The sequence below is a fragment of the Scylla paramamosain genome, chromosome 3 (assembly GCF_035594125.1).
Source record: "Scylla paramamosain isolate STU-SP2022 chromosome 3, ASM3559412v1, whole genome shotgun sequence".
Lineage (NCBI taxonomy): Eukaryota > Metazoa > Arthropoda > Malacostraca > Decapoda > Portunidae > Scylla > Scylla paramamosain.
In genome coordinates this window covers 2,804,914-2,829,991 of record NC_087153.1, presented here as the reverse complement: position 1 = coordinate 2,829,991, position 25,078 = coordinate 2,804,914, and the positions used below count along the sequence as shown (strand labels likewise).

Sequence of the window (25,078 nt, the reverse complement as noted above, 5' to 3'; positions counted from 1 at the left end):
CCCTCACTGGCATAAACCCTTAGAAGGCTTATGGACCTGGTGGGGTCCCTCCTATTGTTCTCTAAAACTGCACCTCCATGCTAGCATCTTGCCTAGTCAAACTCTTTCAACTCTGTCTGTCAACATTTACCTTTCCTTCTTGCTGGAAGTTTGCCTGCATTCAACCTGTTCCTAAAAAAGGTGACTGCTCTAATCCCTTAAATTACAGTCCTATTGCTTTAATTTCCTGCCTATCTAAAGTTTTTAAGCTATCCTCAACAGGAAGATGCTTAAACAATCATCACTTCACTGCCAGTATGGATTCTGTCAAGGCCACTTTACTGGTGATATTCTGGTTTTCCTTACTGAGTCTTGGTCATCTTCTTTTAGAGATTTTGATGAAACTTTTACTGTTGCCTTAGACATATCAAAAGCTTCTGATAGAGTCTGGCACAAACCTTTGATTTCCAAACTACCCTCCTACAGTTTCTATCCTTCTCTCTGCAACTTCATCTCAAGTTTCCTTTCTGACTGTTCCATTGCTGCTGTGGTAGACAGTCACTGTTCTAAATTTATTAACATTGGTGTTCCTCAGGGTTCTGTTCTGTCACCCAATCTCTTCCTACTATTTATCAATGATCTTCTAAACCAAACTTCTTGTCCTATCCACTCCTATGCTGATGATACCACCCTGCACTTTTCCAAATCTTCAACCAAATCCAACCCTTCAGGAAGTAAACAGCTCATGCAGGGAAGCCACAGAAGATCTCACTTCTGACCTCCCTAAAATTTCTGATTGGGGCAGAGCAAACTTAGCATTGTTCAATGCCTCAAAAATCCAATTCCTCCATCTATCAACTTGACACAATCTTCCAGATAACTATCCCCTCTTCTTCAATGGTACTCAACTGTCCTCTTCTACAGTGAACATCCTCAGTCTGTCATTTACTTATAATCTAAACTGGAAACTTCACTTCTCATCTCTAGCTAAAACAGCTTCTATGAAGTTAGGCATTCTGAGTCACCTCTGCCAGTTTTTCTCACCCACCAAGCTGCTAACTCTGTACAGGGGTCTTATACGTCTACATATGGAAAATGCTTCACATGTATGGTGGGGTTCTCCTTCCCCTAAGCAGACTGTTCTATCAGAACTTCCAAGAGCTTCACCAACCCTTGGGCATTATGTTTTTGGGTAGGACTGAGACTTAGGTTCTAGGCTAAAAGGGGCTACATATTAAGAGGTTTGGCCACCTACCTTGCCATGTCCAGGACTCAAACCCCGCCCTTCTCAGTTGAGAACTGAGCGTGCTGACCACTACATTAAGCAGACACACACACACACACACACACACACACACACACTACAGTACAAAAATGTGCCCAATCTGTTAACTCACCACTAATGGAGCTAATTCACTTGAGAAGCCTCCTGCTCCTCTTCAACCCTGACAGTTAATGTGCTGCCTTCATCAAGTTCTTTTGTCTCTGGATCAGGACTCAATTTCTCTTCTTCGCCAGACTGCTGCTTCTCGAGTGATTTTTCTTCTTCAGTATGTTCTATAAAATACAAAGTATTAGAACTCCTTCTTCATTTATTGATTATTATTTTTAATATATCATGGAGATCAGTCCTCCAAAAATAATAAACAAATCAATAAAATAACAATCAAAAGAAGGTTGTGAGTAGATACATGGTTCAGAATCTTCTTCTTAGGGATAACCTCAAAAGCTTCAGAAAGACAGGAAATCACAGCCTTAGATCAGTAGTTTGAAGGACTGATTTGGTCACCTTACTTAGGAATGGGCTGAATATATGCAAACTTTTAGAAATGGTTGATATTGAGTCAGAGAAGCTTGATTAGGTAAAGAAAGGGCACAGAAGCACAGTTATGGTGTTCAACCAGAACCAGGAACAGGACCATCTTAACATCATATCCTAAGCAAAGTGCAAGGGGAGGCTCTAGAGGGAGGAAGGGGGATGAAACTGAAGACCCTGACCCTGCAGAGGGAGGGTTTCAAAGAGATTTTAGGGATATTTGACACATTGGAATTTAAAAGAGATGGCAAAGGTTGAGCCCTTATTATGATGACTTAAGGAGGTTTTCCTGTAGTACAATCTCAGGTTTTCCCAATTAACAAACTTGAAAAACCAGAAACACCTCCATTTTGGTAATCCCAGAGATAGTACTGGAGCAAGAGGAGATGAAACAGAAATAAGATTGTGATCAGAAGAGCTAGAGGGAACAGTTCAACAGAATATGCTGAAGAGTTAAAGGCTAGGAAATAAAAAGTGTGTGTTGGGCACAACTCCAAGACAGGAATACATGTAGCTAGTCTACTAGTTGCTCTAGATCATGCAGAACAACGAAGCTGGCTTGTTTACCAGATGATAGCAAAAGCTAGTGGTGAATATTGAAATCAGTAAAGGAAAGATGAGCGAAAATGTGTTCCACTTTAGAAGTCAAACAAGATGAGACACACACAGAACAGATGAATTTAGTTACAGACAACAAACTCTTGGCCAGATGAAGTAAAATTCTGAAGACTCTAGAACATGGGCACAGGAGCAAATTATATTATTGCATATAGAGACACAACAGCCAGCTTTGGATTACAACTGAGGATAGAAAAAGTAAGAGGGGATAGAAAAGAATCTGCTGTCAGTGGGCTCATAACTGTTTCTGACAGAAACAGAAAAAGAGGTTTGGTGGAGATGAGACAATATTCCACAGACTGGAAGCTAAACCTAAGACCATGAGTGTTGCTTAATTTCATACAGAGAAAGCAAAAGAAGGTATCAAGACATTTCAGGTCCATCCCTAAAAGACAAGCTGGCCAAGAGGTATTTTACGGTCCCCTCCCTAGATAGGGACAGAGAGCTGTTGTCCTTTTTTCTGACAACCATGATAATAATTTAGTGGTAAGACTGTGTAGATGTTTGTATTGTGTGATAACAGCTTCACTAGTATTCAAGTTTAATGTTCTTTATGAACTGATGAGATAGAGCTGAACCAAATAAACATCCTTGATGCCCTCAATCCTCACTGAGACTTACACATTTACCCCTCAACCAAACACACCAAATCTTACAATAATGCAGACCTAATCAATATGAATACTGTCATAGATGGATCCATTTTGGCAGCAGATATGAAAGTATGTTTGGAATCCAGAATTCTGTAGTATCTTCAAATACACATTCAAATTGTTCACACCTCCTCCCACCTCCATCTTACCTTCAGGTGGAGGCAGCAACTTTAAAGACAGAAGATGGAGGAAGAATATAATGAGAGATGTGATGCCTGCTACTAGGTAGAGTCCGGGCCCACCAATACTGGCGAACAGATGTCCACCAAAGTAGGAGGCTGATGCGTACCCTGACAGAACAAAGAATTACATCATCATACAGTCTTTGGAAACATTTTGGTTGGTGACAAAATATAGCAAGTTATATACAGTAACCCTCACTGTCCACTCTTATAGTTTCTTTATAATACCTTAAGTAGTAACATAATGGACACTAAGGGGTTCAGCATCAATTCTAAATAACATCCATATTTATTGCATGCTCTTAAAATTTTTGTTATTTATCCTTACACTACTTTTGGATCACTATAAGATTCCTTTCTTAACTGTAATAGGCAGTCAAATAATCCCAACATTCTTGGTGTCCATTAGACCAGTTTTCAAGAAATCCTCTCTTTGAAGAGAAGAAGAATTACAGCAGTTTCTCTTTCCCAAAGAACTTCTTACAATAATGAATAGTTTACCAGTAGTGTTCTTTCTATACTTGTGTTATTTTACACCACTAAAAAATCTCAAGAAACCATAAATTGTTTATTTTGGTTTCTTTTATGAACATGCATACCTGCATGCATACCTATTTGTTATTCATGAATGGATTTAATTAAGATAACAAAATACCAAAAATTTCTTATATTGAGCAATAAAATTTTGTCATTTGCCAATCAGATGATTAAGTTCTTGCCTTAATCCAGTTCCATTAATGGAGAAGGTAAGATAGCATTTTAAAAAGTTATGCAATTCTGACAATCCCTATCCTACATCCCAGCTTAAGAGGCAGCAGCTAAATATATCTACTATAATTGTGATTCTGGACTTGGGCAAGCCATCATTGCCATCATTAACCCCATGCAGTGCTGGCCATTTTAACCGCAGACTTGCCTCTGGTGCCAGTCAATTTTCTTTCCCTCTTTTTTTTTTATGCTCTGAAAAATCATAAACAATGAAAAGATAGTGAGAAAACATGTAAAAGCAGGTTTAACAAAGTGAAACTACAAGTTGCCTGACAAATAGGTATGCATGCAGGTATGCATGTTCATAAAAAAAAATAAATAAATAAACAATTTATAGTTTCTTGAGATTTTTTAGTGGTGTAAAATAACACAAATATAGAGAGAACATACCAGGCAACTACAAGTTGCCTGGTATCACTCTTTGTTGCATATAATGCAAAAAATAGTGATACCAGTGGTGTTCGTAGTGCTAGCAATTTGTGGCCACCACCAGTGTTTATGAATGGTGTTATTCACCTTGTTCAAGGTGAATCACCACACCACCACTGTAAATAACTGGTAGTATGTGAGGGAATGAGAGTTGGCATTACATTAATCACCTCACCGCACGATCAGTAGGCTATTGCAATTTGTGTGTGATTCAGTGTGTGGTGGCACTTTTTCCATTGCTTTTATGTAGACACTATTTATAAGCAGTATTAAAGCACTTTAGAAGTCACAAAGTGTGTGGTACTCTCTAGGCACAATCTTACATCACATTCACTACAATGAAATTGCTAGTCAGTGTGCTTCCAAGGGCATTTTGTCATGTGGCTACATACACATCCACAGGCTCAAGTAGGGTTTGAAATAAACATAGTGTGTTTTCTGTCAAGTTAAATTAACAAATAAACAGTCTAGAATTTTTTTAAGTTGGCATTACAAATTCACATAAGTGGCACTGAGGGCAGGTATATAAGACACTGCAAATTTACAGCATTGGCACTTGGCAGGTTGTGTTAAAAGTTCAATATGATACAAGGATGCATGTAGGAAAGAAAACATTGTGGGCTGAACACATAAAACACTATACACTGTGAACTTATGGCATGAATCATACTAATCATCTGCTCCAAATGAAACACTAATGATGTCAGCAATTTCCCTGATGGTGATTTGGCAATCCTGTTGCACAAGTTCTTCAATTTTTTTTCAATATTTTCAAAGCTTGTGCTCACGGAGGGACATCTTGGCCTCTCATCATCCTCCAGTTATATTCTACCCTTCTAGAACCATAAATGCCACTCAAAATACCTCATCCAACTCATTGCCATAGGCTTACTGAAATGTCTCAAGGGTCTCCATAGCCAATTTTCTGAGTTTGACACAGAATTTGCTATTTGCTATCTGCTTGAGTATGAGGTCCATAGTGAAATTAAAGAATATTACATGAAAATACAAAAAAAAAATGCATGTATCTCAGGCTCTAATGTTGACAGCATTATGCCATACAGCATACTGACTCAAGAATGTTACCCTTCATTGCTGCTACACATGCATGTCCATGTTGTGCTTTGTTTTTTAGTCCTGGAACCTTTTGATCACATATTGTACATATAGCAATCATACTGCTTTCATATTATTTTTAAATACACATCATTTAACATTTTATCAACTTTGTCTTTATGCTATTGAGAAGTTCTCTCATAACAAGATCACATTTTCCGCTTCAATGAATGACTGGTTTCACTTTTAATTGCTCACATATTTCATTTCTCAACATAACCAGCTTTGTATTTCAGTTGGGAAATATACAATAATCTCTCCAATATCCATCCTAATTCAAGCTAGGCATGTCCAGATGTTGCATTTGTCTGGATTTGTCCAATTAATTCTATTTACTGGACATTGGCATAGAAAATGATATACAGTATTATGTACAAAATCTAACTCCCCTCATGATTTCTGGCATCTAGCCAAAAATATCTCCAATAACTTTGCTTCTTTTTCTTTCCCTCCTTTATTTCAACCAGATGGCACCACTATCACATCTATTTCTAAAGCTGAACTCTTTGCTCAAACCTTTGCTAAAAACTCAACCTTGGACAATTCTGAGCTTGTTCCTCCCTCTCCTCCACCCTCTGATTACTTCATGCTACCTATTAAAATTCTTCGCAATGATGTTTTCCATGCCCTCGCTGGCCTAAACCCTTAGAAGGCTTATGGACCTGATGGGGTTCCTCCTATTGTTCTCCGAAACTGTGCCTCTGTCCTTGCACCTTGCCTAGTCAAACTTTTTCACCTGTCTGTCTGTCAACATCTACCTTTCCTTCTTGCTGGAAGTTTGCCTGCATTCAGCCTGTTCCTGAAAAGGGTGACCATTCTAATCCCTCAAACTACCGTCCTATTGCTTTAATTTCCTGCCTATCTAAAGTTTTTTAATCTATCCTCAACAGGAGGATTCTTAAACATCTATCTCATCACAACCTTCTATCTGGTTGCCAGTATGGGTTCCATCAAGGCTGCTCTACTGGCTTTCCTTACTGAGTCTTGGTCATCCTCTTTCAGAGATTTTGGTGAAACTTTTGCTCTAACATCACAGTGTTTTGTCTCCCATTGGCTGGTTGAGCACATGTGGAATTATATAACTTCTGCTATGGCATCACCTTCCTACATGTGTTCTGAGTAATTGAAGCAGAAAATCACTTTGTAAATCATAGGACTTTCAACCTTATGGAGATGTTCAAAGAAGTATGATAACTCCACCATCCTGCAAAGCAAGAATTCAGGTCTTTGTCAATGTAAAAATCCCATTTTTGTCTATGCACTAATGGGAATTCAAACTTCAGTCTTCTCACTTGTAAGTCTTGTACACTTACTGCTACACCAACAAACAAGAATCCTTGGATTTGCATCACCCAAATCATAAATTCCTAATGTTTAAGCATCCTGTAAGCACAATAATTTAAAAATGTTTCCCAAACAGCCTCTTGTGAGGCAGTCACCTACTCCCCTTTAGAACACTATCACAGCCAATCCTTATAAGGATATATGGCATCTGGGTATTCTCCTGTAAAAGTACTCTCTAAAAAGCATCAATTATTATGATTTACAACAATTAAATTTTGGGATATCAAACTCTCAATGATGGGGAATGACAAGGCAAATGCAAGAGGAGACTGAACAATGGTATTGGTAATGGTGGATCTTTACATGCTCCCATGCAATGCTTACCAAGAATTTCATAGCAAATATTCACTATGCTCTGGACGGTGGTGCTGGTGCCTGGTGGGGACAATTTTGAAGAAAAAATTACTATAGCAGTATAGCCAAGACCATAGCAAGGTCCATTAAGTATCTCAACAAGCAGTGTGGCCCACACAGGACCATATGCACCAACCACTGCCAGACCCAACAGCCGGAATATGTAGAGGAAGAAGACCAGTGATGTGACATAGTGGGCTCCCAGTGTCCTCATGAACCAGCCTGGAAGGAAGACAATAAAGAACCTTAAAAAAATTATATACTATAATTGTGCTGAGCCACCACTATACTTGTTGCCCAGTAAGCTTGCAAACATAATTGAGTCAATGGCATCAATAAAAATAAAACATCTGAATTTATTTACACATGAGAACTTGAATATAGGGGAAAAATATTTTAAATCTAGCATACTCTGATACATATTATCTATATTTAGAACACCTTTACCCCTTCAATACAATGATGCCTATGTAGGCATTGTGAAGTGCCAGTGGCATATATGATGACGCCTACATAGGCATCATGGTTGTATTCTATTTTAGTTGTTGAGCAATCCCACATACTGCCTTGACTTGTCTTGACAGTCTCCATATTATGTCCTTGAGGTTCTATTGCTCCTCCCATCCTCCCTGTTCCCACCAGTCATGTAAATGAGCAATTCCATGCCCCACCTTCTATCCAGAATGAGAAAGTCTCATTGGCAGAGCCTTACATTATAGTTTCTCCCACCCATGGTCCTTCCCTTATCTACCATATCCCCCTATCCTACTCTTCATCCTATACCTCTTTCCATCAGGGAAGAGAGACTAGGAGAGGTACAGTTCCCCCCTTCCCTTGTTCATTCCTTGTCCTCTTACCCTCCTCTCCCTCCCTCCTCCCTACATTCTCTCTCTCTCTCTCTCTCTCTCTCTCTCTCTCTCTCTCTCTCTCTCTCTCTCTCTCTCTCTCTCTCTCTCTCTCTCTCTCTCTCTCTCTCTCTCTCTCTCTCTCTCTCTCTCTCTCTCTCTCTCTCTACCCAGGAAGGGGAGACAGTGCAGGGGATACAGTTCCCCCCTCCTCCCTGGTTCATTCCTTGCAACTCACTCAAGTGTGTAAACACACAGCTGCCCACTAATCTCTTTTCTGATACCTTCACCTTCCCTTCCCTCCTCATTTATTCCTCTTTCACCCATCACCACCTCTTCTGTAATGACTGACTCTTCTCCAACTACCTCAAATTATAAATGTGTGTGTGTGTGTGTGTGTGTGTGTGTGTGTGTGTGTGTGTGTGTGTGTGTGTGTGTGTGTGTGTGTGTGTGTGTGTGTGTGTGTGTGTGTGTGTGTGTGTGTGTGTCATACTTACACCCAGAAAAACAACAACAACTGCCTCATATTTCTATGACAACTGAAGGGTTGACTCAGAGAGAGAGAGAGAGAGAGAGAGAGAGAGAGAGAGAGAGAGAGAGAGAGAGAGAGAGAGAGAGAGAGAGAGAGAGAGAGAGAGAGAGAGAGAGAGAGAGAGAGAGAGAGAGAGAGAGAGAGAGAGAGAGAGAGAGAGAGAGAAATTACAGTATTAGAAATTAGATAAGTTACCACCTGCAAGCCCACGCTGTATATAAGCAATGCATGTTTTTTAAGCATCCGGAGTGAAATGTTTAAAGGTTATCACAGACAGGTCTCTATTTTTTTCTGTCCATGCTGTCAATGCTTACACACTCAATTCCCCCTACACTCCCATCCCCAATTCTTGTTATTTGTCCATATACAGTATCTCATTATATAGTTCTCTCTCTCTCTCTCCTATGCAGAAGTAGCAGCTGGCCACAGGCAAAGCCACTTACTATTGATGAACATGAAGGGAGCCTCTATGCCACACTGCACAAAGATGGTCATGCCTTGCAGGAACTTCATGTGATTCATGGCGCTGGTCCCCATGGCCATGTTTTCTTGCATCCTAATACAGTTAATATTACTACTCAAGACATTGAATTGCTAAAATAATGCCTCAAAGAAACATAAAACATAGCTGGAAATGATAAATACAATACTTATGAATGCATTTAACTGCAATGCAAATGTATTTCAAATAAACTGCATTTTGAAGCATGCTATATTTAGGATATGTATTCAATTGAAAGAAACCCATCCAAAAGCCTCAAGGACTGAAAATAATAAATATGCACAAGTGAAAATTAAAATATCCTTCAAAATAATGAAAAAAAGTTCAAAATCAAACAAATTTCTTGATTTTCATCCCAGGTTTCAATCTACTTAGTATTTTCTTAATGACTGCATGTTCATTCGTAAATATACTGGAAAATACATATCAATCACACAAAATATCTACACAAAAATCTAAAGAAATATTGTTATCTAAACAGTGAACTGTGTAATTATACACAAGGTATTTATCTCCAATCCTAAAAGATCAAAACCTGTGTAAAAATCAAATATCAATTTTCATTCTGCTAAATAACGAAGGAAGTCCCCATTAAATTTTACTTTATTCTTTTGAGATCAACTGTTGTTTCTATGTGTAACCATAAAATTGATCATCTTTGATCTCATTCATGTCAGCTTGTGCTTGTATGAAGAATCTTTCATATTCTACAGTAAGAATAATGAAAATATACAGTTTGATGTTTTCATAATTTTTTTCTTTTTGCTTCTTTCTTGGATGTTATATCTTGCAAAGCAAACAAGAGAGAGAGAGAGAGAGAGAGAGAGAGAGAGAGAGAGAGAGAGAGAGAGAGAGAGAGAGAGAGAGAGAGAGAGAGAGAGAGAGAGAGAGAGAGAGAGAGAGAGAGAGAGAGAGAGAGAGAGAGAGAGAGAGAGAGAGAGAGAGATATACAAAGTGCACTACAGACTCACATAAAAAGGTAGCTGGCTACAACTCCATCAAAGAATCCATTAAAGATGACGAAGATGCAGAAGACAAAGAATCGAGGATGTCGCAAGATGGGCCAAATTTTCTTCAAGACATTGTGCTCTGTTGTTATCTTGGGAACCTGCAGGGCAACAACAGATCAGTGTGTGCATGTGTGTGTTTACCTATTAGTAGTACATAGGATATAAGCTGCATTCATGTGATTTTGTCTTCCCATTTATAATCATCCAGCTCCTCATGCAGTTGATATACACTCTGCTGTTGATATATACTTCTCATTGCTATCACCTCCTCTTCCTTGCTCTTCAAAGTGTGAGTGTGTGTGTGTGTGTGTGTGTGTGTGTGTGTGTGCATTTACCTAGTTGCCTAGTTGTATTTACCTAGTTGTGGTTTACCAGAGGAGGAGTTTAAGCTCATGCTGTCCTGTCTCAATATCTACTCTTGTCCAGTCTTTTTTTTCCTTAAAATCATACATAGTTATTGCATTTACTACTTCTTTTTGCAGCTCATTCCAGATTCCTGCAGTCCTTTGCAAAAAACTGTTCTTAATATCACTTCTACCAACACCCTTCTTCACCTTCTTCTCATGCCCTCTTGTGCTTCTAAAGTCTCTCACCACCAAATCACTCCAGTCCAATTTTTCATAGCCCAACAAATCTGATATAAGGCAATCAGGTCACCTCTCTTCCAAGTTTAATTTTTTTAGTCTCTCTTCATACAATAAATCTGATAGGGTCGGAGGCAACTTTGTAGCTGCTCATTGTATTCTCTCTAATTTCTTTGTCCCTTATAATGCTGGGAGACCATATCACTGTCACATATTCCAAATGAGGTCTTATCACTGTCACAATTAAATTCCTAATCATCTCTTCATCCAGATAGTTGAACACTGCTGTTATGTTTCTCACCAGCTTCTATGTTTCCTCTGTCTTCCTTCTTACATCTACCTCTGGGGACAGCTTGTCAGTGACAGTAATTCCAAGGTCTTTCTCTCCACTCTTCACTTTTATTTCCTCATTACCCAATTTATAACAGAAGACTGTCCTCACACAACTATGCCCAAACTTCAACACTCCACATTTTTTTTGTTGAACTCTATTTTCCAAGTGCCACTCCAATCCAAAATCACATTCAGATCTTCCTGTAGAGTTTAAAAATCCTCTCTCCTCTCTACTTTTCTCGTCAATTTTGCATCATCAGCAAATGCTCATGTAGTCTCCATGATGACTTCCTCTCTTTGATTACTGTTCTCATTTCCCTTCCTCTCAGAGAGTCACTGATCCAATGTAGGAGCACTCCTCTCAGTCACCAAATATTTCTAATTTCCACAGCAGTTTCTTGTGGGGCACCTTATCAAATGCTTTCTTTAAGTCCAAATAAACACAATCTACCCATCCTTCTCTTTCTTGTACTATATCTATTGACCTTGGAATCAAAGCACATTAAATTTGTCATACACAACCTTCCTTTTCTAAATCTGAATTGTCTGTCTGTTAATATCTCTCTCTTTTCCAGATATTCACTCTTTCTTTGCTTCACTATTCTTTCACATTTTTGCCACTACATTTGTTAATGACACCGGTCTATAATTAGATGGTTCTTCTTTATTTTCATTCTTATATATAGGGACTATATCTGCTTTTTTTCCAATCTTTGGGAATCACTCTTTCCCCTAATGAAGTTATGAAGAGTTTGTAAATCTTGTGTGCAAGTTGATCTCTGCATTCCTACAGCACCCAATTAGATACTCCATCAGGTCCCTGCACCTTCCTCACATCCAAGTCTTCCATCATTATTCTTACCTCATCCACTATACCTCAATCTCACTCAGTCCTTCTACTCTCACATCTGCCATCACCAGTCTATCAAATGTTCTCTCTTCAGTGAAGACACTTTGAAAGTAGTCATTCAAAACCTCTGCAATTTCTGCTTCTTCATCAACATGCATACCATTTATCTTCAATTTGTTTAACCACTTCTTATTCTTCATTTTACCATTCACATACCTATAGAACATCCTTGGTTCATCCTTACACATGTCCACAATATCTTTTCATGATTCTTTATTTCTTCACTCCTTATCTTTGAATATTCATTTCTCTCCCTTTTATATTTTTCCCATGCCTCACTTGTTTTCCTTTTCTTCCATTTGATTCAAGCCAGATTTCTCTTCCTCCCTGCTTTCTCACATCGTTTATTAAACGACTCCTGCTTCTTAACCTCTTGTTTCCTTATCTTTGGGACAAATCTCCTTACACCCTCACTGTATATTTTCATAAACTTTCCCCATTTATCTTCTTTTCCAACTGTTTCATCGAACTGATTCCAGTCCAATTGCTCAAAGTGATTTCTCAATTTTCCAAAGTCTGTTCTTCCATAGTTGAATTTTCCTGTTCTGTGAGACTCATTCTTTCGTACCTTTCCTCCTACTCTCAATGTACACTCCACCACCGCATGATCATTTTTACCTATTGGATATTTCTAGTCCTTGACAACTTCAGGTTCTTTTGCAAAAATTAAGTCCAGCCTTGAGGGTTCATCTTCTACCCTGAACCTTGCATTCTTTTTCACCCATTGTCATTGAATTCTCCATTGCCATCCTTAACAACTCTCCTCCCTAAAATTCATCACTCCCGTCCACCAACCACTCTTCCCATCTAACCTCCTTGTAGTTGAAATCTCCCATAATCATTAGATTGTCTCTGCTTGCCATCATGTCTTCCACACATCTTTGTGTATACTCTAATTTAGCTTTGTATTCCTCAAACCCACCAGGAATTTGTTTTAGGAGGAACAAGATGTTCTAGCTGTCCTCCTTTCTTCCTAATCTCCATGCTCCACTTAGTACCTCTTCTGCCACCATTTGCAATTTAAATTTAATCCTCATTGGTCAGCTTTTTTCCTTCAACATACTTCCCCAGTCTTGTTACTTCCTCAATCTCCCTTAGCCAATCATTCTCAAATTCAGTCACAACTTTTACTAGATCCACTGCAGTGCTCCTTCTTTTTTCTCTCTCTCATGTTTAGCTACTATCTTTTCCTCCTTGATCCTTTTCCAAATGCAGTTATGCATTTTTTTCTTCTCTACAGTGTCCTGACCGAATCTTCCTTTTCTTTAATAACTTTAACTACTGCCTGTTTTTTACAAATCCTTCCTTATCTTTCAACTGTTTGTTCATTATCCCCTTTAAATTAACAGTTTAACGGGCCTGGTGTCACTTGATTAACTCTGCTCTTTGGGCTATCAGCCCAAGATGTTTGTTTTCGTTTTGGACGAGCTCCAGCCTCATCACTTGCCATCTTTCCAATGGATCCACATTGATTGACCCTTCCCCCGCAAAAAAAAATAATTCACATATATTTTACATTTAATATCACACCTAAAGACTGGGACAACACTAATCCAACTCCTCCCCCATGCTCACCCACTTACTTTAGGTAAATGACGTCCTCAGCCAGAGCACCAAAAAAACAGGTCCACTCTCTTGCACGTCAGGTGTGTGTGTGTGTGTGTGTGTGTGTGTGTGTGTGTGTGTGTGTGTGTGTGTGTGTGTGTGTGTGTGTGTGTGTGTGTGTGTGTTTATTTACTTAAGTTTTGTATGCTAAGTTTAAGCTGAGCTCATAAAATTTATTTCAGTATCTACACAATCAAATTAGGTATTTCCAATTAACAATATATCCCATAATTCCATCTCAATTATCACTACTATGATTCTGAATATAAGAGGCAACTTAACCTTACAAGAAATGTATTGCCCATCCAGAAGATACATCAGAGGTTTATAAGAAATAAGAAGCAGTATATGTACTTTGTTCCTCTGGAACACCTTCACTTTATCTAGAACAATGTCTTCTGTTTCATCTATTTAGTTATGGTGGCAATGAGTTATTAACCCAAGCTCTCTGAGGAGAATATCTATATCAACTGAGTGTGTAGAGCTGGACTTGGATACTACAAATGTCTAATAAAGAGCCAAAGAATAATATGAATGTAAGCAAAATAAAGCAAACTAAAACTGTTTAAGAGTGTATCTGAGAGACAGAGGTATTATATCTGAGGTGTGAAATTCTATTGTCTGATGAAACAATATTCTCAGTAAACAGATTCAAAGATCAAGGAATTTTAACTGTCATGTCCAATTGTACACTTTGAAAACTGGTGTAGAATATCTTCTCAAATTATATGAATATTCCCAGATATCCGGATATGCTGTTTTGGAAATTTTGCTGACTTTTCATAATTATTAAGCAATTACTACAACTAGACAGTGCTTCTCCTCACACCACCACAACACATGCCAGATATACTACATACTGTACAGACTCACATGAAAGAATGTTAAGGATAGGAATAGGGATTGGGAAAGGGAAAGGGAAAGAGGAAGAGGGAAGTGAGAGGAAAGGAAGGGAAGGAAGGGGAGAAGCATACAAGCTTGACTAGCATCCCTTGTTTCATCAGAGACTGTGTGGTTGACAACTTTACACTCCCTTTTCACTTGTAGGGTCCATTGTGGGCCCTGTCCTATCAGCATCCTCCTCCTCCTCCTCCTCCTCCTCCACCAGGACTCTCTCTCTCTCTCTCTCTCTCTCTCTCTCTCTCTCTCTCTCTCTCTCTCTCTCTCTCTCTCTCTCTCTCTCTCTTCATATACATATTGTTAAGACATTGTATTAATTTTTGTATATAAAAAAAATAATGAGAGAGAGGGGATGGGTCAGCTTCAGTCAGTATTTACACTGGTAAGACTTTCTCAAATGTATTAGCAATATCACATCAGGTCAGATCATAAATTATCACACACACACACACACACACACACACACACACACACATACACACACACACTCAGTAGAACTGCATAATATATTCTATTTATAACACACACACACACACAGACACACACATAAATGAAAAATAAAAATGAAAAAAAAATGTAATCATTGATAAAAAATTATAAGGTGAAAAGATTTAAATATAGTAAAGCTGATTTTGAAAACTGCTGTGGACTGGAAAGACTTTGAAGATGCAGAAGTTGTTCAGAAAAAATGGGATGAATTTATAAGGATATATAATTCTGCTGTGAAATTTGTACCTAGAGGAGGAGTAAGATACAGAAAGGGTAAAGAATGGTTCAATACAAAATGCAAAGAGGCTATAAATTGTAAGCTAAATGTTTGGAATAGATAGAAGAGGAGGAAAACTGAGAGCAGATGTGAGGAATATATTGATGCTAGAAATAAGTATGGTGAGATAATAAGAATGGAGAGAAGAAACTATGAAAGAGATATAATAGATAAGTGCATAAATGAACCCAAACTGTTTTTTAGACATATTAATGGGAAGATGAAGAAGAAGGAAGGTGTATCAAGATTGAAAGTTGAAGGAAAAATCTATGAGGATGCACAGGACATGGCAGAGGTTATGAACAACAGTTTCAGATCGGTATTTACTGTGGAAGGGGAGTTTGATGCTGGAAGCAATAAGTTGGTGAGGAATATACTAAGTACAGTCCCAGTCAGTTATGAGGAAATACTTAAGATGATGAAAGAACTTGATGTAAATAAAGCAACTGGTCCAGATGGAGTATCAAACTGGATATTGAAGGAATGTAGAGAACAACTGGCTGATAAAATTCACGGTCTAGTGGTGACATCACTATCACAGGGAAGAGTACCAAAAGATTGGAAGAGAGCAAATATTACACCATTATTCAAAGGAGGAAATAAGGAAAACCCACTAAATTATAGGTCAGTGTCCTTGACTAGTGTTGTAGAACAAGAAAGGAAAGATGGATGGAACACTTGGAAAGAGATAAAGTTTTGGTAAATTGTCAATTTGGATTTAGGAGGGGAAGATCATGCTCCATGAACTTATTGTCCTTTTATTCAAAAGTAATCGATATTGCACAGGAGAGAGACAAATGGGCGGATGATGTCTACTTAGACTTGAAGAAAGCATTTGACAAAGTACCAAATGAAAGATTGCTATGGAAGATAAAAAAATTATGGAAAAATTGGAGGAAGACTGCTGGAGTGGATGGAGTGGATCTGGATGATATAGAGATGAGAACAGTAATACAAGACCAGAATTCATCTTGGCTGAAAGTAACTAGTGGTGTCCCACAGGGGTCAGTGTTGGGACTGATAATGTTTGTAATATATGTGAATGACATAAATGAAGAAATAGACAGTTATATGAACTTATTTGCAGATGATGCTAAGCTGATGAGAAGGGTAGAAAATATAAATACTGCAAGATCACTTAAATAAGATAAATAGATGGAGTAAATCTTGGCAAATGGAGTTCAGTTTAAGTAAATGTAAAGTAATGGAGTTTGGTAAGAGCAAGAAAAGAATACAATATCATTATGAGATGGATGGTGTGAAGTTACAGAAATCAAAAGAGGAAATGGATTTGGGAGTAACAGTTACTGAAAATTTGACTCCAGACAGACACATTGATAAAATTACTGGAGAGACAATGAATTTGTTAAAAGAATAAGAATGCCATTCTCATATTTAGATGAAGGAATGATAAAAAGTTGTTGATTTCCATGATAAGGCCAAGATTGGAATATGCGGCAGTGGCGTGGTCTCCTCATTTAAAGAGGAATATTATAAAATTAGGAAGAGTACAAAGAGCAGTCACTAAGATGGTTCCGGAGTTGACTAAGTCGACCTAAGAAGAAAGATTAAGAATGTTGGAAATTCCTACCCTTGAAAATAGGAGAGAGAGAGAGAGAGAGAGAGAGAGAGAGAGAGAGAGAGAGAGAGAGAGAGAGAGAGAGAGAGAGAGAGAGAGAGAGAGAGAGAGAGAGAGAGAGAGAGAGAGAGAGAGAGAGAATTTAATAAACATCTATAGAATGATAAATGGTATGGAAAATGCAGACAAAGAATGTTTTATAACTTTAGACACACAAGAGTACAAGGGGACACAGTAAAAAGTTGAAGAAAGTTAACTGTAGAAGAGACATCAAAAAGTGTAGTTTTCCTCACAGAAGTGTGAACAAATGGAATGAACTCGGTGAAGATGTTGTCAATTTCGTAACTGTCCATGCTTTTAAAACCAAACTGGATAGATATAGAGACAGGATACTATGAGATTACTCCCCTCTCGTAAACCACAACTAGGTAAACACACACACACACACACACACACACACACACACACACACACACACACACACACACACACACACACACACATACATGGTAGAACTGTATAATATATGCTGTTTATATATGCAAGCTTGTCATAAACTATAAAGAATTTTCTATAAAAGATGAATATTACTACATCAATGAATAAGAGAGATAATGCTGCTATAAGTAGTCACAGTGAAATCTTCACTAATTATCACACAAATGTTTTCTACTTCATCTTTTCATGTGTGTTATGCTGCTTCTCTGAATTTCCAAAGGTTTCAGATGGAGTATAGCTCAATGCTTGGGGTGTAAACTGAGAAAAAATTGAGATACAGTTTACCCCAATTTCTCAGAATTGGCATGATCAGCAGTCATTCTTCTCTTAAAAAAATTATGATACTGATACAAATTAGGAACTACACAATACAGTTATATACAGAATTTATTCATTTATCTAACAGTATATATTACAGGCTGACTGAATGATTCCTCATGGTGCAAAATTAAATCAGATAAGAAATGGTCAGGATGACACATTTGAAAGTAGCATGCACAGGCAGAATTCTATGTACAGGCATACACACAGTTTGAAGTATTCAACACAAAGAGGCTAAGTATAATCTGACTTGTAAACTGTAAGATATCTTGTGCATCAAACATGCATGTTTTCAATCTTTAACTTGTGTTGCTGCCATCATACAATGAACACCACATGTCACATAACTACCAAGTCTTTGTCAATCATGGCTTCATGAAACAAAGACCCACTAGTTCAAAAACAGTTTCATCATCCTGTCTATCATACTTCAAGTTAACTAGCAGGGCAGCTCCCTCTGATGATCCATCCAGACCTACACCTATCAGTCACACCTTAACCTTCCTTCACATTATCAGCATTCTTCAACCATATTTTCTAAGTCTGCCACACAGTGCACACACATATGAACCTGTCCCTGCTCAACCTTTCATGGCATGTCATCTCCAAGCATGAAGAAAATACATAAGCAAGTACCAAATAAACACCAGTTAGCCTCACCTTGATGGTTGTGGATGATATTAATATATCACAGGAACCTAAGACAAGGCAAATGAGGAAGGCTGGCATGTAATTCTTGGTAACATTGGAACCTGACTGCCAATCCACCAACAGACCACTCACTGGTCCCATCAGTCCCCAGCCCACTGTACCCCATGCTCGCTGAATGCCATAGTCCCCATTTTTTCCTGCAAAACAGTATTAGCATTAGATCATGAATAAGCCTCCTAATAAGAACCACAGATAAAGAAAAAGAATGAAGGTGGTGGAAGTAAAAAGCTTCTGAAGAGTCACAGGTGTGGGAAAGGTTGACAAAAAAAAAAAAATTAAAGGATTAAAAATGTATGGAAACTGGCATGTCCTATGTATAAAGAAAGCAGCCACAACAAGCACTAAGAGCACCTGCCCAACATCCACACACTTTTAAAATCAAATCAATGCCTGTCATGTATATACAACATTTTTATACTGCATAACCTTACCCACTTCACATTTTTTAGTCTCCATGGAATCCACACCTGTGTAGACCTCTGATGTGCACAACACACACACACACACACACACACACACACACACACACACACACACACACACACACACAGGAAGCCAGGACTGTTCCATTCCTGACAGGTTGCAAGATCACAATTTTCAGCTCACACTCCAAATCTGCAAAGTTTAGTGAACAGGCTACAGTAAATGAAGCCCAACCTAATATGTCTCCACCTCACCAAGGGATTCAAACCCAGGAACTCTTGGACCTGCCAAGAATATTAATCCCTTACACCAAAAAAATAATTTTTCTATACTATATTGTGCAAGTATATGAACATGAAACATATAAGTTAACTAACAACTCCTACACTGTCCCTATCACAAAGATAAGCACCAACTCATTATCATCTTTCCCCATGATCAAAAACATACCAATTGTGTCCACAATGACAGCATCAGTGATTGAGACTCCTGTGCTGAAAGCAATCATTCCCACAAAGAGCAGCAATGTAAACATCCAAAACTGCCAGTGCTCCCATACCCCGGGGCACCTTGCTCCCTTCCATCGCCCACTCCCACACTCTAGGCTGCCAGGAAGAAACAAAGCAAAAATTCAAAGAAATTATGAGAGAGAGAGAGAGAGAGAGAGAGAGAGAGAGAGAGAGAATGATGGATATTACACAAAGATATTGAATGACAACTGCTAGTAAAATAATAAATTAAAAACAGAAGCAATATTACTGAAACTTTCCCATGTGAAATTGCACAAATAAGCTAGGAAAGAATGTAACAATGAAAATAATAATAATATTAGTTCTCAATAATTTGAAATGGATAGAAATCTCCCTCGCAACATTTTCTATCGTATAATCATTTATGAAAGTATCAAAGAATCACAGAGATCCAATAACCAGTATATAAAACAAAAAATACACCACACACACACACACACACACACCTCAGATTGCCTGGAAACATGTCCTCTGATACTCCCATTCCCTCCAGGCGGTACACTCTCGAGGGCAACTCCGGTTTTCCATCTGGCAGAGACAAATTGGAGTGGAGAGATGCCTCCTTCCACTCTCTGCTAAACTGAAGACCAGGATGTTGTGAGACAAGAGTGACAGTGACAGACAGACTGGAGGAGGAGGAGGAAGAGATGCTGGCACTGCTTGCATTGAAACAGCTCCAGGACTCCCCACAGCGTACCACACAGTCCCACGCCACTGCCACATAGCACTCATCTCCTTAAAACAAGAAAGAGCATTAATTCTCATCAATGCTGTCAACCACTTTAGTGTGTGTGTGTGTGTGTGTGTGTGTGTGTGTGTGTGTGTGTGTGTGTGTGTTCTTAAATAACTGTTCTTTCCTATTTGTATTTTTACAGGATTGAGTCAAGCTCATAATATCCCAACTTTCAAAGTTAATTTGAAATTTAACTTTAAAGCTACAAATGCTCCCAGCACACACAACTTTTGTCAGTTAATGAATTCCATTAGCTGATTGCTCTGCCAGGAAAACTATATTTCTTCACATCTTTGTTAGTTTTTTTTTTTTTTTTTTATTGAATTTCTTACTATGACCTCTAGTTTAGATTATTATGGTACCACACCAGTGTGTGTGTGTGTGTGTGTGTGTGTGTGTGTGTGTGTGTGTGTGTGTGTGTGTGTGTGTGTGTGTGTGTGTGTGTGTGTGTGTGTGTGTGTGTGTGTGTGTGTGTGTGTGTGTGTGTGTGTGTGTGTGTGTGTGTGTATTTACCTAGTTGTGCTTTATGGGGAAAGAACTATGCTCATGCTGTCCCCTCTCCACATCTTTTAATATCCAACTTAGCCTTGAATCCATGTATACTTTTTGCATTTACTATCTTATCCAGACTGTTCCATACATCAATACTTCTATATAGGAAACTATACTTTTTGACATCTTTTCTACAAGCACTCTTCTTCAGTCTCTTTCCATGTTCTCTATTATCTCATGTATCCCAAATGATCAAGTCACTCCACTTTCTCATTTACTTTTACATATACTGCAATTAAGTCTCCCCTTCATCTCCTTTTTTCCAACACTGGTAGGTGTAATCTTGCCAATCTCTTTTCATATGACAAGTGCCTGATACTTCATTGCTCCTCTCTGAACCCTCTCCAACTTTCTTATATCTTTTTTTTTGTAGGATGACCACACTACAATAGCGTATTCTGGTCTCTAGTGTGTGTGTGTGTGTGTGTGTGTGTGTGTGTGTGTGTGTGTGTGTGTGTGTGTGTGTGTGTGTGTGTGTGTGTGTGTGTGTGTGTGTGCGTGCTTTATTTATTTACCTAGTTGTATTTATCAAATGGTGACATACAGGAAAGGCACTATGCTCATATTGTTCTCATCTCCTTACCTACTAGTGTTTAACTTTTCCTAAAGATCATGAATATTCGTACCACTCTCTCATCCACATTATTACAGGATTCTAAGATTTTGTAGGGAAATCTGAGGCTCTTAATCTCTTCCCTGTAAGTGGTACTCTTCAGCTTTCTTCCATGTCTCCTTGTATTCATCTCATTCCACACAAACAGGTCCTCTCTTTCTAGTTGTTTCACTTCTTTAATCACTCTGAACACTATAATCAGATCTCCTTTCTCCCTTCTTATTTCTAAAGTTAGGAGATGCAGCCTAGACAATCTCTTCATATGATAGATCTCTAATGTTTGGTCATTGTTCTATGTACTTTTTTACAATTTCCTTTATATGTACACTTTTCCTCATGAGGTAACCACACCACTGTCACATATTCAAGTCTTGGACACAACACTGCAAAAATTGTCTTTATCTCTTCATCCTGTTATGTAAAGGCCACTCTTATATATATTCCTAAACAGCTTCAGTTTCCCCTATTGTTCAATTTACATAATCCTCTGATAATAGTGAGAATATCACTCCTACTTCTTTTCCTCTGTAATTTTGCTGATAATTTTAGTTCTCATATTGTAATCATACATACATAATCTGCCATTTTTTTCCCATTTCCTAAGGTTAAACTCAATTTGTTATCTACAACTCCATTCCTGTAGCATATCTAGATTCCTCTTGTAATGTTTCACAATCTTTGTAATTTTTCATCCTCCATTACAGCTTTCCATCATTTATAAAAAAACATTGCAAACATGATTGGTGCCACAACTATTCTGAGCTTTTATCTTTAATATCTGTCCTCATTTCCAAGTTCCTTAAAAGTCTTGTATGATTTTAGATCATCCTTCACTCTGGCAAGAATTTATTTTGCAAATCAGTTTCTTGTGAGTTACTTTATCAAAGGCTTTTCTTTATTAGTTCATGGTATATGCAGTATGGCTAACTGTAGAAACATTATACATTCCTTTTCTAAAAACCAAACTTCCTTTTCTTCCTTTTCTAAAAACCAAACTGACATTCCATGAAAGTTTTGGTTTCCTCCATATACTCAGTCCCTTTATTCTTTGCAATTCTTTCACAAAACTTAGTGACCAAAGTTGTTAGTGATACTAATCTATAATTCCTTGGATCTTCCTTTACATATTAGGGTAAGATCTGGTCTTTTCCAATCTTGAGGAGCCTTGCCATCACTTAAGGATTTATCAACAACAGTTTATTTCCTCTGCAAGCTGCTCACTACATACCATTAATATCCAGCCCAATATTCCATCTAGCCTTGGTGCTTTCATCCAGTCTGTCAATCAGATTTACTTCTTGTTCAGTGTTTAGTCAAAACATCTCTATACTATTTTGTTTTTTGCAAACTCATTGTCTCTTGTGAAAACCTTAAGTAAGCCTTTTTAATTTTTAATCAGATTTTGCATCCTCATTAATTATTCTTACTTCCAATTTACTAATTTCCTCTATTTTTCAGTTTTTTATTCATGTTTTATAAAATAGCTTGAATTAATTTTTACATTTTTTTTTACTTTCACATTAATTTTTTTGCTTGCGCGTGTGTGTGTGTGTGTGTGTGTAATCAATCTTTTTTTGTCTGTCTCTTTCTTTTTCTATCTTAGGTACAAATCTTTCTACACCTTAGGCACCTTAAGTACAAATATATATATATATATATATATATATATATATATATATATATATATATATATATATATATATATATATATATATATATATATATATATATATATATATATATATATATATATATACACACACACACACACACACACACACACACACAAGCCACAGTTGCACAGTACGAGTGTTAAGGTTTCACTAGAATAGTAAAACAAATTTAAAACTATGCTGCATAACTATTGGGAATGATAAGACTAAGTGCGTTGAAGAAATGTAGTGATGAGGGACACGAGGATGTGCCTCACCACAAACATGATGGTGGGGCACCCCAAATGTTTGACATGTTACATGTTATCATGAGACAGTTAAAGGTACATCCTCGGCTTACAACAAAACAACTAAAAAACAAACGTTTTGGGGCACCCCATCACCATGTTTGTGGTGACATGCCTCAACCTAAAAAATGGTCAGGGTGCCTGTGAAAGACAAATAAGAGGGCTATTACTGTTTTTACGTAGTTTGATATCAAGACCACTGGATGCTTTAAGACAGTAAAAACTATGTGCGGCACCCAGACCATTTTTTAGTTGAGGCATATCACAATTCCCTTCCTCCCTGTACCACCATGATGAATGCTTAACTTGTCCTGGATACTACCAACAGTTCAATTATTTCTTTGGCTGAATGACCTGCTTCCTTGAGGCCTATGATCTGCACAGTAGTCTCAGATGAATACTCTTTTGTTTTAGTCATATTAGCAAGTAAAATGAATTACCACAAGATGTTATTGCACAATAATACGCCACGATGAGGAAAAGTCGTGGCAGGTTACTGCTCTCCGACACTCCCCAAGGCACGCTGAGGAGAGGCTACGAGTCAATGGCATGAAGCTAAGAGATGTGGTGATATCCTGGCAGGGGCTAATACTTTTGACTAAAATTATTCACTCTCAAGAGGACCATGCTTTTTTCTCCATAAATATCAGACCCCACAGCCAGAGGGTCCAATACTTATGACTAGTACTGTATATATCCCTCTATTATGGATCAAAAGTATCTTGATAATTCTAATAACCTTCTCTAAATTAACTTCTACAATATTTACAGCCTTACATCTAAATTCCAGTCTGTGGAACATAACTTCACTTTATCCAACCTTCAGGTATTCCTCACTGATACACATGTTTAATACTACTGACAGCAGACCCTTTTCTGCTTCCTCTCACTTTTCTATTCTCAATTTCAATAAAAAAAATAGCTGTTACATCTATGTACACAACAATATAATTTGCTCTTGTGCCCACACTTGAGTCTTCAGAATTTTCCATTATCTGGCTGCTAAGACTTTACAGTCACTCACTAAATTAAGCTGTGCTGCTTCTCTTTCACTTAAAAATCCAGAATTCTTTCACTATTTGACATATAAACAATGTCACTCATTTCTCCCTTGCTTTAATCTCCATACTTTGAAGTTTCTATGTTTACCATCAGCTATAGTTATCATCTTTCAATGACAAATCAGGTGAAAAGTTCTTCAGTTTAGCTATTTACATGACACAGAGCAATTACTGCAGCACCTTACTTACATCCCTGACCACCTTTGAATTGTGTCCAATACTCTTAACCTTTCTTAACCTCTAACCCTTTAGCATATTCTGTCAAACTGTTCTCTCCATTAGGCTCCTCCTATTACAATTCTATTTCTGTATCTTGCCCCATCACTTCAGTACCACCACTGGATCCATCAAAGTTCTTCTGGCACTACAAGTCTCCTAAATGGAAGGACCTGAGATTATATTTTTCTAATTGTGGTTTTCCTTGCAATGACTATTGCTTTCATGTCAAACATCTGCCTCTATGTGCAGCATGCAAGACCAATTAATATGGAAGCATACACTTCACAAAATATTACTCCAAAGGTAGTAAACCTTGATTCAACTAATCTTGTCATCATGCTACTCAGGATAGAGAGGTGGCTTACAGACAGAAATCAGTCTTCTGTCTCCTGAAATGCATGTATTTCATAGTATTACCCAAAATCATGCCAAATCTATAATCCAACTTGCCAAAAATTGTCATCAATAAGAAATGTCAATATCTAACCAGTTTATTTTCTCATGACTTCTGGCATTTAGCCAAATCCCCCTCTATTTCATCTTAATGTCTCCAATGCCATCTCCTCTATCTCTAAAGCTGAACTATTTTCTCAAACCTTTGCTAAAATTTACACATTGGATGATGTAGGGTT

The 25,078-nt window shown here is 37.8% G+C and overlaps 1 protein-coding gene across 5 annotated transcripts in view; it reads right to left on the bottom strand.

Moving 5' to 3' along the window:
- The window catches only part of LOC135089289 (major facilitator superfamily domain-containing protein 6-like), a 51,650-nt gene that overhangs the window by 4,185 nt on the left and 22,387 nt on the right, over positions 1 to 25,078 (bottom strand). For 4 of the 5 annotated variants that reach the window (XR_010261443.1, XM_063984791.1, XM_063984801.1 and 1 more), the window contains exons 4-11: positions 19,755 to 20,043; positions 19,229 to 19,383; positions 18,305 to 18,492; positions 10,110 to 10,246; positions 9,080 to 9,192; positions 7,230 to 7,481; positions 3,216 to 3,356; positions 1,377 to 1,536 (exon numbers count right to left, since the gene is read on the bottom strand). Coding sequence is in view for 4 of the 5 variants with exons in the window: in XM_063984791.1 (XP_063840861.1) it covers positions 1,388 to 1,536; positions 3,216 to 3,356; positions 7,230 to 7,481; positions 9,080 to 9,192; positions 10,110 to 10,246; positions 18,305 to 18,492; positions 19,229 to 19,383; positions 19,755 to 20,043 (1,424 nt within the window). In the remaining variant the exon portion in view is untranslated. Of the gene's footprint in view, positions 1 to 1,376; positions 1,537 to 3,215; positions 3,357 to 7,229; positions 7,482 to 9,079; positions 9,193 to 10,109; positions 10,247 to 18,304; positions 18,493 to 19,228; positions 19,384 to 19,754; positions 20,044 to 25,078 lie in introns of those variants that run through there. The other variant, XM_063984819.1, reaches the window with a different exon arrangement.